Consider the following 14,086-nt stretch of genomic DNA (forward strand, 5'->3'; position numbering starts at 1 on the left):
AGCACCTCTATTTAAGGAAAGTGCTCCCCTGCCTTCTCTCTCTCTCCACTGAAGTTCATCCTCCTGTGCTGCAAGCAGAGACAGTCATCTACTTCTACACCTCCAGAGATGGCAGCTAACTTGTTCATAGGAAATACTATAGTAGAACAAAGATTGCAAGCAAATAAAAGATGGCATCTCATAAATAAGAGTTGCATTGTACCCGATAACTTGCATAACTTTAATAAGCATGGAAAAGTCCAACCCTTTAAATTATTGTGCAAATTATACCCATCAGCTTTTGTTATGGAGTAGAGTCTTACAGAATATAAAAATATGACTATAGTACTGATATGCTAATGAGCTTTCTACGCTGTTGGATGGTTTAGTTGTAGATAGACTAATGTTGGCAGCCGATGAATAATTGCTCTGCGTGTACTAAACATAACAGAGCAGCACAGAACTTCATCATTTGTCAGCTTTATTTGTTTAAATGAGAAAAATGCTGACAGCAGTTATTGCTGTAATCCCCTTATTTATCAGATAGAAAACACTAGTTACTCTTAGCAGGTCTAATCCTGTTGGGAAAGTCAAAGTTAGAGAATTTTCCAAATTACTGAAGGTAGATGGGTCACTGTTCAAAGAAGGGAAATGCAAAAGTCAGGAGGAAAGAAATGAAAAGGGGAAAAGAATTAAAATAATTTATTTCTGGTTAACATTTAATAAAAGGGCCACATAGTCTCAGTGTAAAATCTCAACCTGTTCTATTGCAAATAAAGAATTCTGGAATTGTATTTAACATTCAGTACCATGGCCACCCCAGCCCGATGTCTACTAACAGCTGTCCCCACACCTTTTATCTACAGCTCATCATCACGCTTCCACAAAGCCCATCAGTAGCATCCTACCGTGGTTATTGTTGCCAATCAGTTCTCAGATACACCTGGCGATGGGCACTTGGGGAAGAATTTGACACGGTTCTCAGATGTTTACCTCCCCTCGCAGCTTTATGTTCTTCAACCATTTGGAGGTTTTCTGTAGTAGGATGCTCAGCTTACTAAACTGAATAACTACATGAAGGAAGAGAGAGTCCCTCTTTCTCCTCTCAGACGTTTTTCATACCTCAAGCCATTGGAAACAGCAGGAGACTGGCAATCTAGGTTTTGGTTGAATTGTTTGATCACCTCTGTCTCTGTGCCTGCTTTCCTTGGCATTTTTAGCTCAGCATTTCACATGCTCTGAGCCTCACTTTCTGCATTGTAATCTTTCATAACTGGGAACTTAACCAGAAGAATGGTTATCTTGATTTTTGTGGACCAAGCTCCAAAAAAAACCATTTCTGTGCAGTATTATGAGTAACAGGACTTTGCTCAGTTCTTGAGGAAAAGAAAAAAAATTAAACTGTGAAAAAATATCAGTCTCTATTGTTTAAAGAGGCTTTGCTTCTGAACAATTGATCCTTAGTGTCTCAGCCCTGCTGATACCCAAATTTGGCTTAGGTGGTCCAGCCTTACTTTGTTGACTTCTGAGTGGACAGAAAACAGCTCATTCGGCTAGAGGAAGTTGAATTCACCATTTATATGAGACAATGTTTTCCACTTATCTGACTAATCCAGGAACAGAGCCCAGAAAACATGCTTGAACAATGAGAAGCTTCCCTATGGTTCAAATAATCATATATTATCATTACTGATTAATCATTATAATATTTATGTGACCCTTTACTTTTATTAATGCCATCATGTACATTATCTTATTTCATCCTAAAACCATGTTACTATTATTTATGTTTTTATTTATGTGATTTTGCTCCAGTTTCCATTACATAAAATAGAGGTCAAAGATGTTATGAATTTTGTGACACATATTTATTTGAAACAAAAATGTGTTGAGTGCCTCATTTGTGCCTACTTCTGTGCTAAGTGGTAAGAATACTCAAGGAGTGTGCAGACTAAATGAGAAGACACTTCCTGCTGCCTCAACAATGCTGAACAACCCTGCAGAAGCACAAAGAGGGTAGAGGATCACACCAAGGCAGCTCCCAAGCACTCTGTGGGTAAGGAAAAGCTTCTTAGTTGGGTTCAATTCTACCCAAGACCTGAAGGCTTTGAAGTCATCAATATATAGATTAGTATCTAGGGCAAGTCTCTAGGGGCTCTGGATCCTGGTAAGGACACATGGATATCACAAATACTTGACACTTCAAAACTCTGGGAAGAATTGCTATGGAAGTACACCTTCCTATCTTGAGGGAGTTTAGATGTCTTCAGGCCAACATGCTACTGAAAATAGTAAATTAAATATAGATAATTAAAAGGTAGAACTATATTTCATTTTTTCTGGCAGATGATTAATTAGGGCTAAATGTCTTTTGCTTCTTCATCCTAGCAACAAGATTAAAATGTATTCTGACAAAAAAAAAAAAAAAAATCATCCTTTGAATGTGCACGTGCACTATACTTAATGAATACTCTTTAGTTTCCCCAGGATAATAAGCACTTCACATATTCTTCAGAAGCACCACAAGTTCAGACTTAAGTACAGAAAGGAAGAATACACCCAAGCATTCTCGTTTCTTCCACACCAGAGATTAGAACTAATCAGCTCAGAGATGTCTGGCAGAGGGAAGCAAATTAACTTGATATTGTTGTCTGATGACAGCCAAAAAGGGAAACTTCAAAGGCAGAAGTGGACACAGGAGGGGAATTTAGAGGACAGTGTCCAGGGAGTTACTCATTCCCATGTCATAGGACAATGTGGGAGAAGTGGTCATGCTTTCCAATCCTGTGGCCTACTTAGTGGCTCTGCATTCCTGTCGTTACTGAAATCACCTTCTGCTAGGCAGGTCTGAAGTCAGTGCAGGTGCCCTTCAGCATGGGCCACCCACAGTGTTACTCTGGGCTCTGAGAAGGCATCAAGACTGAATGCACACTGAATGGACAAATCATAGACAATAATAAAATGCTATTCTTTGAAAGTGAGTTATCTGTTAATAATATTGGCCCTCTTTGTCTTTTTGGAATTGTGAAAGTGTACAATGATGAAAGATTTGTCTTCTGAATCATCATCATCAGTCACTTGCCTCATTCCAAAATCATCATCATAATAATAAAATAACAGACTTACCATTTTGAAGGTTAACTTTGATTGTGTATTTGCTATACATAATAGTGAGTATAGATACATTTATCCCTGCAATTTTACACATGGGGAAACTGAGGTAAAAGGAGGCCAAGTGACACACCTATCATAAAAAATGTCTAAAAGGAAAGTTATATTTCAAACATGTCACCATCTAACACCAATTCCCATGCTCTCAATCACTGAGTGATCTTCAGGGTTTTTGGTTCATTTTGTTTTACATCTTTATAATTTCCACTTCAAACACCTAAACATACAGCTTGTGTTATGTGAACAGAAAAGAACAAAAGAAAATCCAAAATCATTGTGCAAGAATTTAGGGTTTGGAACAAATATCTGTTTGATATTGGGAATTGTTATAAAACTGAGGAGCTGCTTCCAATCAGTGATAAGGATAGAAAGAAAGTAAGTGGTCGGCAGATTTTTTTTTTTTTTTTTGAAGTTGTTGTAAGAAAGGTTAAATTAGACTCCAGAGACATGGCTTTCATACTCTGCCACAGGTTATGGAGGGATTCATAATGTTTAGCTGCAAACCTTTTAAGAATTTGTCAGTCTTCTCTGAGAAGCAGAGTGATGAACAAGATGAAACCTAGGGTGGGGAGAGAGGGAGTTTCTATATAAGTGAGTTTTAAACCCACAAACTGTCAATGGAACACTTGAGAGATTGATTCTCTCTATGTTCTGTGGTCTAAAATATATGCTTCCCAAATGTGCCTTGGTGATTTGTGAATCACTGAAGGCAACTTCAAATTAATGGTTTTCTGGAAGATACTATATTCAAATCCTCATCACCAGCACAGCAAAGTTCTGAGATGCTAACTTTAAAGATTTAGTACATTTTTATTTCTACTTTTCTCCCTTTTCTCAACACAATCCATTAACCTTTTATCCCCAAAGAGAGGATCTAGTTGTTTAAAAAGGAAATCACACAAAATAGAGTCCCTGAAATTATATTCTTTAAAAAGAAAAATATTAGTTTATCAGAGTTGAGACTTTTCTCATAACAGGTTGGAATACACATTATTTCACTCATTAGAGTTGGATATCTCTGAGGTAGAATAAGATAAAAGCATGGAGCATTGTTAAGGGAACTCTCATTTTTATTGAACAATAAAGAAGTGGTTTAGCTTATTGATAACTCAAGCTTCCCACAGGCAACATAATCTTGATTGTCAAGATAGGTTTGACTTCTCGTTTTTCTTTCTGTTTTTTTGTCATTTGCTGTTGTATATGAACATGTGAGTGTCTGCCTGTTACATTAAAGCTCAATTTCCGTATTACTGAATACACCACCCTTTTCACGAGGGTATGGTTCCTGGGTTGGGATTACCTCTAAATTCTAAGCTTCCAGATGTTAACAAAGGAAAATCTTGGAAAGACGAGTTCCCATATTTCCAAATGAAATGAGGCAGAACAAATGAAAGAGGATCCCTTGGCTTCTGCAGAGAACTGAAAGTGTACATTACTAAGAGGTATAGCCATGTCTGTGCAAACACAGTAACTCATGTCAAATAAATTGTACTTTTTGCAGGAAAGAACTCTAGCTCAGGGTTTTCCAAGCTAAATTGCATGAAAACACACAATCCTTTTTCTTCTTATTTGAACTGTTAGATGACGGGGCCAAATTACCAGAAAGACCAAAGGCAGTTTGCAGCCTTTAACAACTGAAAGGACTTATTGCTTCCAATTTGGAAACACAAAAAATTCTGTGTCTATGCCAAACCCTCTCAGGTCCCATGCATTTCCCATCAGATCTGTGAAGAAAGCAAGCCCATCAGTAAAAACTATATCAAAAGTCCCTGATATTTCAGAAATGGAGACTATGTTGTCCAAGAGACATAAGCAGTTACTTCGAATGGGACTTAAAATATATAGAAAGAGACAATACTTTTCTCTGGCCAAGTGTGGTCCTACTGTCCTTGGCCTCTTAGTGTCATTCGGTCCTGGACTCGCAGGAATTATTTTACAGATCCAATCAAAAGCCATTAAGTCTGTAAAGGTAGTCAAGCAGTGTTCTCTAGCTCCACACTGGAGAACCCAAGGGAGGTAATGCATCTATTTTTCAATACCTGAGGACATTTTGTTTCCAACCTTAATTGCACTTATGTATTGGTTTGGGGTAAAATATCTCCACTCATCTTGCTCCTGTTTCCACTATTCCACTATTAATACAGAGCTTAGGAAACATAATTGCAATGTGCAGTAGACAGTGATTTTCATTAACTACACAGAAGAAAACTGTTTAGGGAGAGACATTTCTTTCTTATTGATTCAATCAAAATGACTTGGAAGAAAAGGTTGTGCTTATTAAATTCTTTTCAAAAGGTAACTTAAAATTTAAATTCATTTTCCAACAGCATTTAAAAAACTGGTATATAATCTCTTCTGATTGTCATTTATGAATTTTTTGTCCTGCCCAGTTCCTTTGAAATATCTAACTTTTGTTGGCTTTAAAAAAAAAAAAAGAGAAAAAAGTGGAGACTTTTACTTGGAAGTAGAGAATATAATCAACAATGCTCTCTGCAAGACATGGAGTTGCCTAGCAATGCTATGGGAATTAAAAGGGGGAAATAATAACAAAACAGAATGCTGTGAAATTACAAGAGGGTGTACTGTTAAATTGGCTTACAATATTTATCAAGAGGACTTTAAATGAGAATGATATAAAAAGATTTTCTAGCAGTGGTATAAAAAACAAGACTGATAGTTTTTCAATGTTCTTCCTTTCATTTAGAGCAGTTCACCCAATGGGATTTGCTATTTTGAGTTCATGACTAGGCAAAATCTAGGACACAGACATTTGAGAATCAATCAAGGGGTCCCACAGAGCCACTGGTATGTGTGTCTTTTCCGGTTGGGTTAAATGAGTATAAGATACATCAACCTTTCACATTCTCCCATTGTTGTGACATGGTAGATTCTGTTCCCTTTGTTATCCTCTCCCAAGTTTCAAAGTCCTCCTTTCAAATTTCCAAGCTAAGATAGGTGAGACTACTATTGTTTCCAAGTCAGCCTCTCTCACAACCAAATTTATCCACCCAGGTACAGTCTAGATCCTAACTTGGAGTCCAAAGTCAGAAGCTTGTCTAGCCCCAAGACTCAATTTGTTTTCTTCTTTTTCCTTGATTATGCCAAATCCTTTCAAGAAGGAAAGTTTTCTTGTAATCCTGGAAATGTCTCTATACCTCTGAATGAAATTAATTTTTGTCTAACCATGCCAGAAACATGATATGGAATAAGGAATCGTCCTTACAGAGATGGCAGAAACAGGAAAAAAAAAAAAAAAAGAAAGAAAGAAAATAAAGAAATAAAGAAATCCCAATGAAATGCATGCAGTGCTATGCACTTGAGGAACTGAAACCCTAAACAGATTCATAATAGAAGATGATGTGTTGAAATCCAAATTTATATGAGGAAGAGAACTTGAGGGTATTTTAATTAGAAGGAGAACGTGAATCTGTAGAGAAAAGTGGTTTGTGATGTTAAAAGAATATACCCAAAGTTGACATGAGCAGCTATGGTTTCTAGACCATGAATTAGTTGTACCTGTAGATCTCAGAATTTTTAAGGTATAAAATAAGACTGCTAGGTTATCACTAGGATTCCTTGCAGTTCTCACATTTGGATTCCAAGACTCTAAGCAAGCTGGGGTCTGAGGAACAATATCTCCAAGACAGGTACCTTTTAAAATTCCTCATATAACTCTAGTTCCAATCCTAAATGAATGGGGGAATTGTGATAGGGCTATATCTTAAAACTTTTGCATTTCTACAGAAGTTCCAAATTAGCTCAAACTGTATAATGATTAGCACTCTGCATGTGTATAAAAAGTATAAAATGTTTAGTTCTTTACCCTTTCCTTTACTGACTTCTAGGCAGAGACAGAGTGTAAGCTGAATATAATTTTGAACAGTTTCTCTTTGCTCTGGAACTCAGTCTACTCTTAGAGTTCCTTCTTCCTTAGATGCAGATATTCTCCTCCCTTGCTCCTGAAGAACATGTGTCTAGATGATTTTCTTTTTCATATGAGCCCTTCTCTTATACTAGCCCCTCATCTCCCTGGCTTCATTCTTCTCTTTGTCTCTGCATTCTGCCAATTTCTACAAATGTATCTCTTCTTTAGATTCCATAAGTATTTGAAGCTCAGTTAGTTCAAACAATGATCTCAGATTTCTTTTCTTGCTGATGTAATTATCCCTATTAATTGCACTCCCCTTCGAGTAATAGTTTAAATTTTATTCCTCCCCTGTCTTCATTCACTCAGTCAGCTATAAAGTCCTCTGTTATTAAATAGTCTTATGTCAATGTATATTAACGTGTTCTTTATACCAGGCATCTACTTCCTACCTCTGTGGCCATTATTCCAGAAACAGACCTTCCCTCTTCTCATCTGAGCTATCCATATCTAATTTCCTCATTCTTCCTTCTCCTTCCCATTCCAGACACTTCTGCCAAATTCAACCTCCAAAGCATAACTTCAGCCCTCATACTCTCACAAAACAATACATTCACTCTCGGTCACCATCAGCACGTCCATAAAATTAAGTAAAGAACTCTTCACTCTGGCATTGGAGGCCTTTCATGCCATTAATTTAACTAAATTTTCTAGCTGTCAGCTGCTATTCTACCACATTAATTTTATATTTCAACCAAAACAAATTTCTTGCTGAACACATACTTAGCTTTCTCTCATTATTTAATGTTCGTGGACTTCAAACCACTGGCGCTCTTCTCCCCTCCACACAGTGTAGCACCAGTTATGCCTGTTTGGATTCTTCATTCATCAATGTCCCTTTCAAATGCATTTTTACAACACCTTTCCTAACAGTTCTGGTAGATGTAATCTTGTCTTTTAATCTTCTGCAGCACCACATACCTCTATTCAGAACATTTATCCTAACTTCATTTATACTAGTCATATTTGCTTGACTTTTTCCATGGCTATAAAGCCCATCTACATGAGCTGCATATTGACTATCTTTGAATTCTCTGAAAGACCTAGCCCAATACACTGGAACTTATTGATATGTTGTTAATACTCTGAGCTCACTTAAGACTTTCTAGTGATACTGATGTTTTCTGACTTGTTCAAAGCCTAATATCTAGTGTGTTGATCAAACTGAACTAATAAAGTCAATAATCTAGGCTGAGACCAGACTGGATCTGGTTTGAGGGACCAAAGTTCAAAAGTATGTATTATTTATGTATTATTTATGATATATACTAAATGATAAAAATTATAATTTCTGAAAGTTTTTAGTCAAACCATCTTATACTAAGATCCATCACAAGCACTTAATTTATCGTGGTTTCTCTGTATATAAGAAGGTAATAATAGCATTACATACTCCAATAGGCTGCTGTAAAGACTGAGTGAGATAATGTCTACCAAATGCTTAGATAAGGCCTTGTATTTTGTGAATACAATAAACACAGCCAGTATAATATCAGCCAAACTATTAATAAAGATGGTCCTAAAATTCTTTCATATCAGAGATCCTGCTAGAATACAGGATCTAATTTGGGATCTGTCAATATACAGTAATCAAAAAATCTTTAAGAGTACTCAAAAGCCACCAACTGTGGAGAATAAAGTACACAAGAGTAATACCAGGAGGAACCACTAAAAGAAATTAAAATTTGGTGATTAAAAATGTGTTTAATGAAAGATTTAATATCTGTCTCAAAATATTTAGAATTCATAAGAAGAAAACAGAAACTGAAGTTAATATTCAATGACAATATTGATTTCCATCCAATGTTGAATGTTGAAAGCTATGAAAGATACATAAAGCAAGAAAAATGCCTCTACGGCATATTGGGATAGTCTATCAAAGGAGCTGTGGAATCATTTAAAGGTAAGACTACATCTTCAGTGTCTGGGATGATGTTAATATACACTCATTCAAATAAAGTGATGGCAGGTGGTTTCCAGTCTTTCACACACATGGCAGCATGGGGGAAGTGGGGAGCTGTCATGGAGTCCTCAGACAGCTCTGCACTCTTACCTGAACTCTCATCCAGGCTCTCCTCGGAGACGTGTTCATTTTGATGAACCCACTCGCCATTGCACTTGAAGAATATCTGCATGGCTGGCCTTGCTTTGCACCTGAGTGCAATAGGGTTGCTCTTGATAATATAAGCATCGTCTGGCTCCTCTATGAAATGAGGCAGTGTCCCTGGAGCTGATGGGATGGATTCAGGAAGAACTTCACCATTGTCGGTTCCTACAAAATTGAAGAGAACATCAGAACACAGCTTAAACTGACAGTTTATAAATGAGAACACAGTATTGAACTCATACCATCTTTAGTAACATAGGCTGGAAAACTCATCATGTTAGTATGATATGCCTGAAAGACTGGCATAGGTAAAAATTTTCTAGAAGCTGAGGTAGCATAATATGGTGCCTTCAGGTGGACATACCTTGTCTGTTGGACAAATAAAAATAATGGCTATGGGAACCCTAAAACTTCAGTTTTGAATCTAAGTATTATAGGAAGAACTGAGATAAATATTTGTGGGTTTGGTTTAACCTCAAATTCACGTTGGTAAGTCATCATCTCAGAAGAGTCAATGACGATAGCAAACTGTCTCAAAACCTTGAAAAAATGAGGAGAGTTGATATTGTTCTCCCACATTTGAGTGAACGATGGTAATGATGGTGGAGGGTACTCAATTAGAAGATAGCTCCTCAAATTCAAAACTGTCTCCTTAAAAACAAAACAAAACTATGAAACTGAATTATCTGGCATCCTATTTGGATAACTCACTAACTTACTGCCTCTTCAAAATGAATGTGAGTTCATTCTCTTTGCTTTTAGCCCACTCTCTGCCCCCAGCATGTCAACATCACACACTATGGATTGCACTAACCAAGGCTGAGAACTAAAACACACTACTAAAATAGTTGTAGTTAGCAGCTATGATGATATCTGTTCAAAGGGAAGGCACAGATAGAGGTCTCCCTAACCTCAGGGAATCAACAAAGCATTATTAAAAGGAAAATGTCAGAGCCAAGATTTTGCTTCCTGCCTCTTCTCTACATTTAGCAAAGACTAAAGTCCCTGGAAACACCACAGGATCAGGGATAGAGGTTGTGTGAGTGCTGAGCATCGAGGAGACCGCCAGGACAAGTATTCTGTGACTTCCAAAGGCATCCCACTAAAAGAACAAAGAAAGCAAAATCTTAATACCAAGATCAACTAAGCTATGGAAAGGTCTTTAGACCAAATCAATGTTCAAACCTAAACTGAGGAAAGTCACCTGGTGAACTACTGGAAGAACAATCCTAATCATCAGATCCAACTCCCAGGACAGAGCCTGTGTCCCAGCTTGGCTTTCTGTATGCCATCAATGACATTAGAACAGAGTTTACTATTCATACTTAAATCAACAACTCAAATCAGTAAGCACTGTCAAAGGTAAATGTAATTCACTAATTTTAGGGGTATTATTCTGCTTTAAGAACATTGAGGAAGAATTTCCAAATACTAAAAAACAAAGGTTGAGTAGGAAGCATGGACTTTAACATGTATTTTATATAATGAAGAAAATAAAAGACACTGAGTTTGAAAAGTCTCCTTACCATAGGAAACACACAAGCAGGATTTGCCACTGCAATGAATTAAACATAATAATACCTTGATTCTCCCAAACAAGATTTTCTCCCCATTAAATACATGTTAAGGGGAAAAAAACAGCCTCAAATAACAAAGAGCTTAAGGGACTATAAGCCTTCCATTTGCAATGGAAAAACTAACTCATGTGTAAGCAATTGAAAGCATCAAAAAATATCATGAAGCAAGTACACTAAAAGGTAAGGACAAAGAGTTTATTTCATAAAATTACAATAAAGTCACTCAGAAAATAAAATGTATATATGTCACCAGGAGTAAGAGCAATTTTATCATAGAGTTACAAGGGGGGTGTTTTAATACATTAAATTTATTTACAATGGACTTTGTAAAATGTTTATTAGTTTATTTAATTACTGATGCTCATACCAGTTTCCATCTTCAATAAATACCAAGTCCCTACAGAATCTGTAAACCCATGCATTAGAGGAAATGACAAAGGTATTAAAAAATTTTATGTGGGCATCAAAAGCTCACACACCCACCTGGGGCTTGAGCTATGACCAAAGTAATTCATTATTGCATTAAAGGGTCACCTGATAAAGCTTACACAGTATACCCAAACCTAGAGAGGTAGCCTGAGTGAGCAGACATACATTTTGATAGATGCATTTTTGCTTAACAGGTAGGAATGCATATGAATGTGTCTGAAGTAACTATCTGAAAAGGGAGGGGGTGAGAAAGGAGTCATAAGCTCTAAGTTAATAACAAGAGCACATTTATCCATTATAAATAAAATGGCAAAAAATCATAGGCAGTAGATTACACAATAAATCAAGTTTTAACTATCCAAATCACAAAACAGATCTAAAAGCAATTAGTTTACCCTCTTGCCATTTTATTAATGCCTTTTAGATAAAGTATGCAGGAGAGATGAATGAAAAAGTCTGAGGGTAAGTGTCCTGGCTGCCCAAGGACCTTCCTTAAGAGTCAATCAATCTTAATGTTCAGAGGAGAGAAAGAAAAAAGTAGAATGGAACATTTTATCTTAATTATTATTGAAGCAATGTCAAAACCATGCATACATAAAAGGCTAGGATCCATGAAAACAAGAAACAAAGGAAAATGATTTATTAGAATTGCAGGGAGAAGGTGAGAGATTATATGTATATTTTTATACATATTATCTTTTAACTGCATCCTTCCAACAAATAAAGGAGATAAGTGGAAAAGGCCCATGAGATATTTTCTCTGTTTTTTGCTTTCATAGTGAAGTGTTCGGAGTGACATTTATCTAATGCTGTCTGCCCAGGAAATGCCCCTTCTCCCCACTCACCCATGGGGTCAAGCTCTAATCCTGGGACAGCAACACCCAGCCTGAGGTTGGATTCCTCACAGCCAGGAGGCTGGATTCCCCAGCAGGCTGCCTCTTCAGAATACTCCTTCCTGACCCACAGGGCCAGGACACCTTCTCCCTCTCACCATCCATGCCCATCATGCTCAGCTCTACCTAGTGGTTTGGAACTGAATTCTTCAGGAAATTCTTAGGAAATTCTTCAAGGAAAGGGAAGGGAAGAAAACAGAGGAATAGGAGCCGCCATGGGCACCTATTTTAGAGGCTTGAAGTTGCTGACAGATTTCTGTCGATCAGAAGGGAGTTGAAGCGGGGAAAGGTCATTTACTTGAATAAATACTTTTATGGGAGACTGCAAGAATGCTTTTCTGCCTCCAGGTAAATTGTAATCTCAATACATTTACAATTACTTTATAACTCAGAGAACAGTTTTAAGATCTCATGTGACAAATGCTAGTGACAAAGGCTACCCAACCCCCTTCTTCCACATCACTTCTACAGGAGATTCTGGAAAAGTCACAGGACTCAGGTGACATCCTTGGGGGTGGGCATGGTAAAGTGTCAGTCATCTAGCCACTGAGTCATAAAACAGACACTTGCACAAAAGCTCTTATTTCCCTGATTAAAGGTGTGGGTGGTACTGTCCCTGTGTTCCTTAACTGGGAAAGGTCATGAAGAAAAGTGCAGATGGAACTGTCCAGTCCCTCACTGTTGGAAGTCCCACAGTGACACGGCTGAGAACCAGAACCAACACCAGGAGACACCCATCCCACATGGTAGTAGATGGTTTTTAACAAATCCCTATTTACTTAAAATGACTGATTGTCAGATTTTTCTGCAATTTGTGGCAAGAACCATTCCTCATGGATGCAGATGAATCTTTCTCCTTAAAGAAAGCCAGATCTCTAAGTTTCATCCCAATGCCAACAGCATTTAAGGAAAGGGTTTTGGTAAGTTAAGGAATGTGAACACTCTGCCAGCAGTAAGTACAAATAAGAACTTCCACTTACTGCTTGGTACAGGTCATGCAATAGACCTCTACCTAGATTCAATCATTTAAGCGTAATGGTGATGCTCCCGGGCCAGTACTGAAACATCCCATTTTGCATTTGAGGAAATACTTGGATTGTATGTCTAGTCTAGTAGAGGGTGGACTCAGAATTTGAACACAAGTATCTGACTAACCAGCTCACAATTCCATTTTCATTCAGAAGACAGAAACTGCAAGCCTGCTACTGTGATTTAGTGAGTGTCTGCTTGCAGTTCATAAAATCAAAAGAAAATGAAATAAAAGGACACATTATCTGCATGGCATCTCACCATTTCCATTAAATATGACATTTGTCTTAAAGATCATTCAGTTACTCTGTCAGCTGGCCTGTGAGGACAGGACAGAGTGGTTGTTATGGACACATCCCAGAGAAGCTTTTGAAAATTAAATATTTTCAAAAGAACAGCAAATACTCAAACAACTCTATTCAACTTACGAGGCATCCTCACCAAAGTTAGAAATAAATGCAGGGAATGGAGTGTAGATCAGTGGTAGAATACTTGCCTGGCATGCTTAATGTCCTGAATTTAATCAAAAATAAAAATGGAAGAAGTCAAAGAAGAGTTGCTATTTGAAAAGAGGATTTTTCAAGGTATCATTTGGAAACCTATATTCCTTTTTAAGCAGGAATATTGAGCAACCACACCTTCAACTAAAACACAGGGACTATAACAGAAGATAGTGAACCTCAGCGAAAAAAAAAGGGGGGGGGGATAGGGACAGAAGCATTATCATTCCTTCCCTTTTAACCACAAAAAACTTGATATTGACAACTTGGTATATTAAATAAGTAATGGAAATGGGCACATTGTGTGTCATAGTCACCACAAATTGGGATTTACCAAAACCTGGAATACTACCCATGGGCTGATATGAAGAGTAAAGTTGAGCTTCAAAAGATTTTGAGTAGTTCTAAGTTAAACTTGTATCTTTTTCTTGAGAGGACACAACATTTGAATGCACTTTTTTTTCTCTATCTCCTCT

The 14,086-nt window shown here is 37.3% G+C and overlaps 1 protein-coding gene across 8 annotated transcripts in view; it reads right to left on the reverse strand.

The window, feature by feature from the left end:
- Window positions 1-14,086, reverse strand: part of UNC5D (unc-5 netrin receptor D) — a 533,325-nt gene that overhangs the window by 219,156 nt on the left and 300,083 nt on the right. For all 8 annotated transcript variants that reach the window (XM_079139085.1, XM_079139082.1, XM_079139081.1 and 5 more), the window contains exon 2: window positions 9,129-9,347. In XM_079139085.1, the coding sequence (XP_078995211.1) occupies window positions 9,129-9,347 (219 nt within the window). The remainder of the gene's footprint in view (window positions 1-9,128; window positions 9,348-14,086) is intronic.

This window comes from Sciurus vulgaris (genome assembly GCF_902686455.1).
Source record: "Sciurus vulgaris genome assembly, chromosome: 5".
NCBI classification, from domain to species: Eukaryota; Metazoa; Chordata; class Mammalia; order Rodentia; family Sciuridae; genus Sciurus; species Sciurus vulgaris.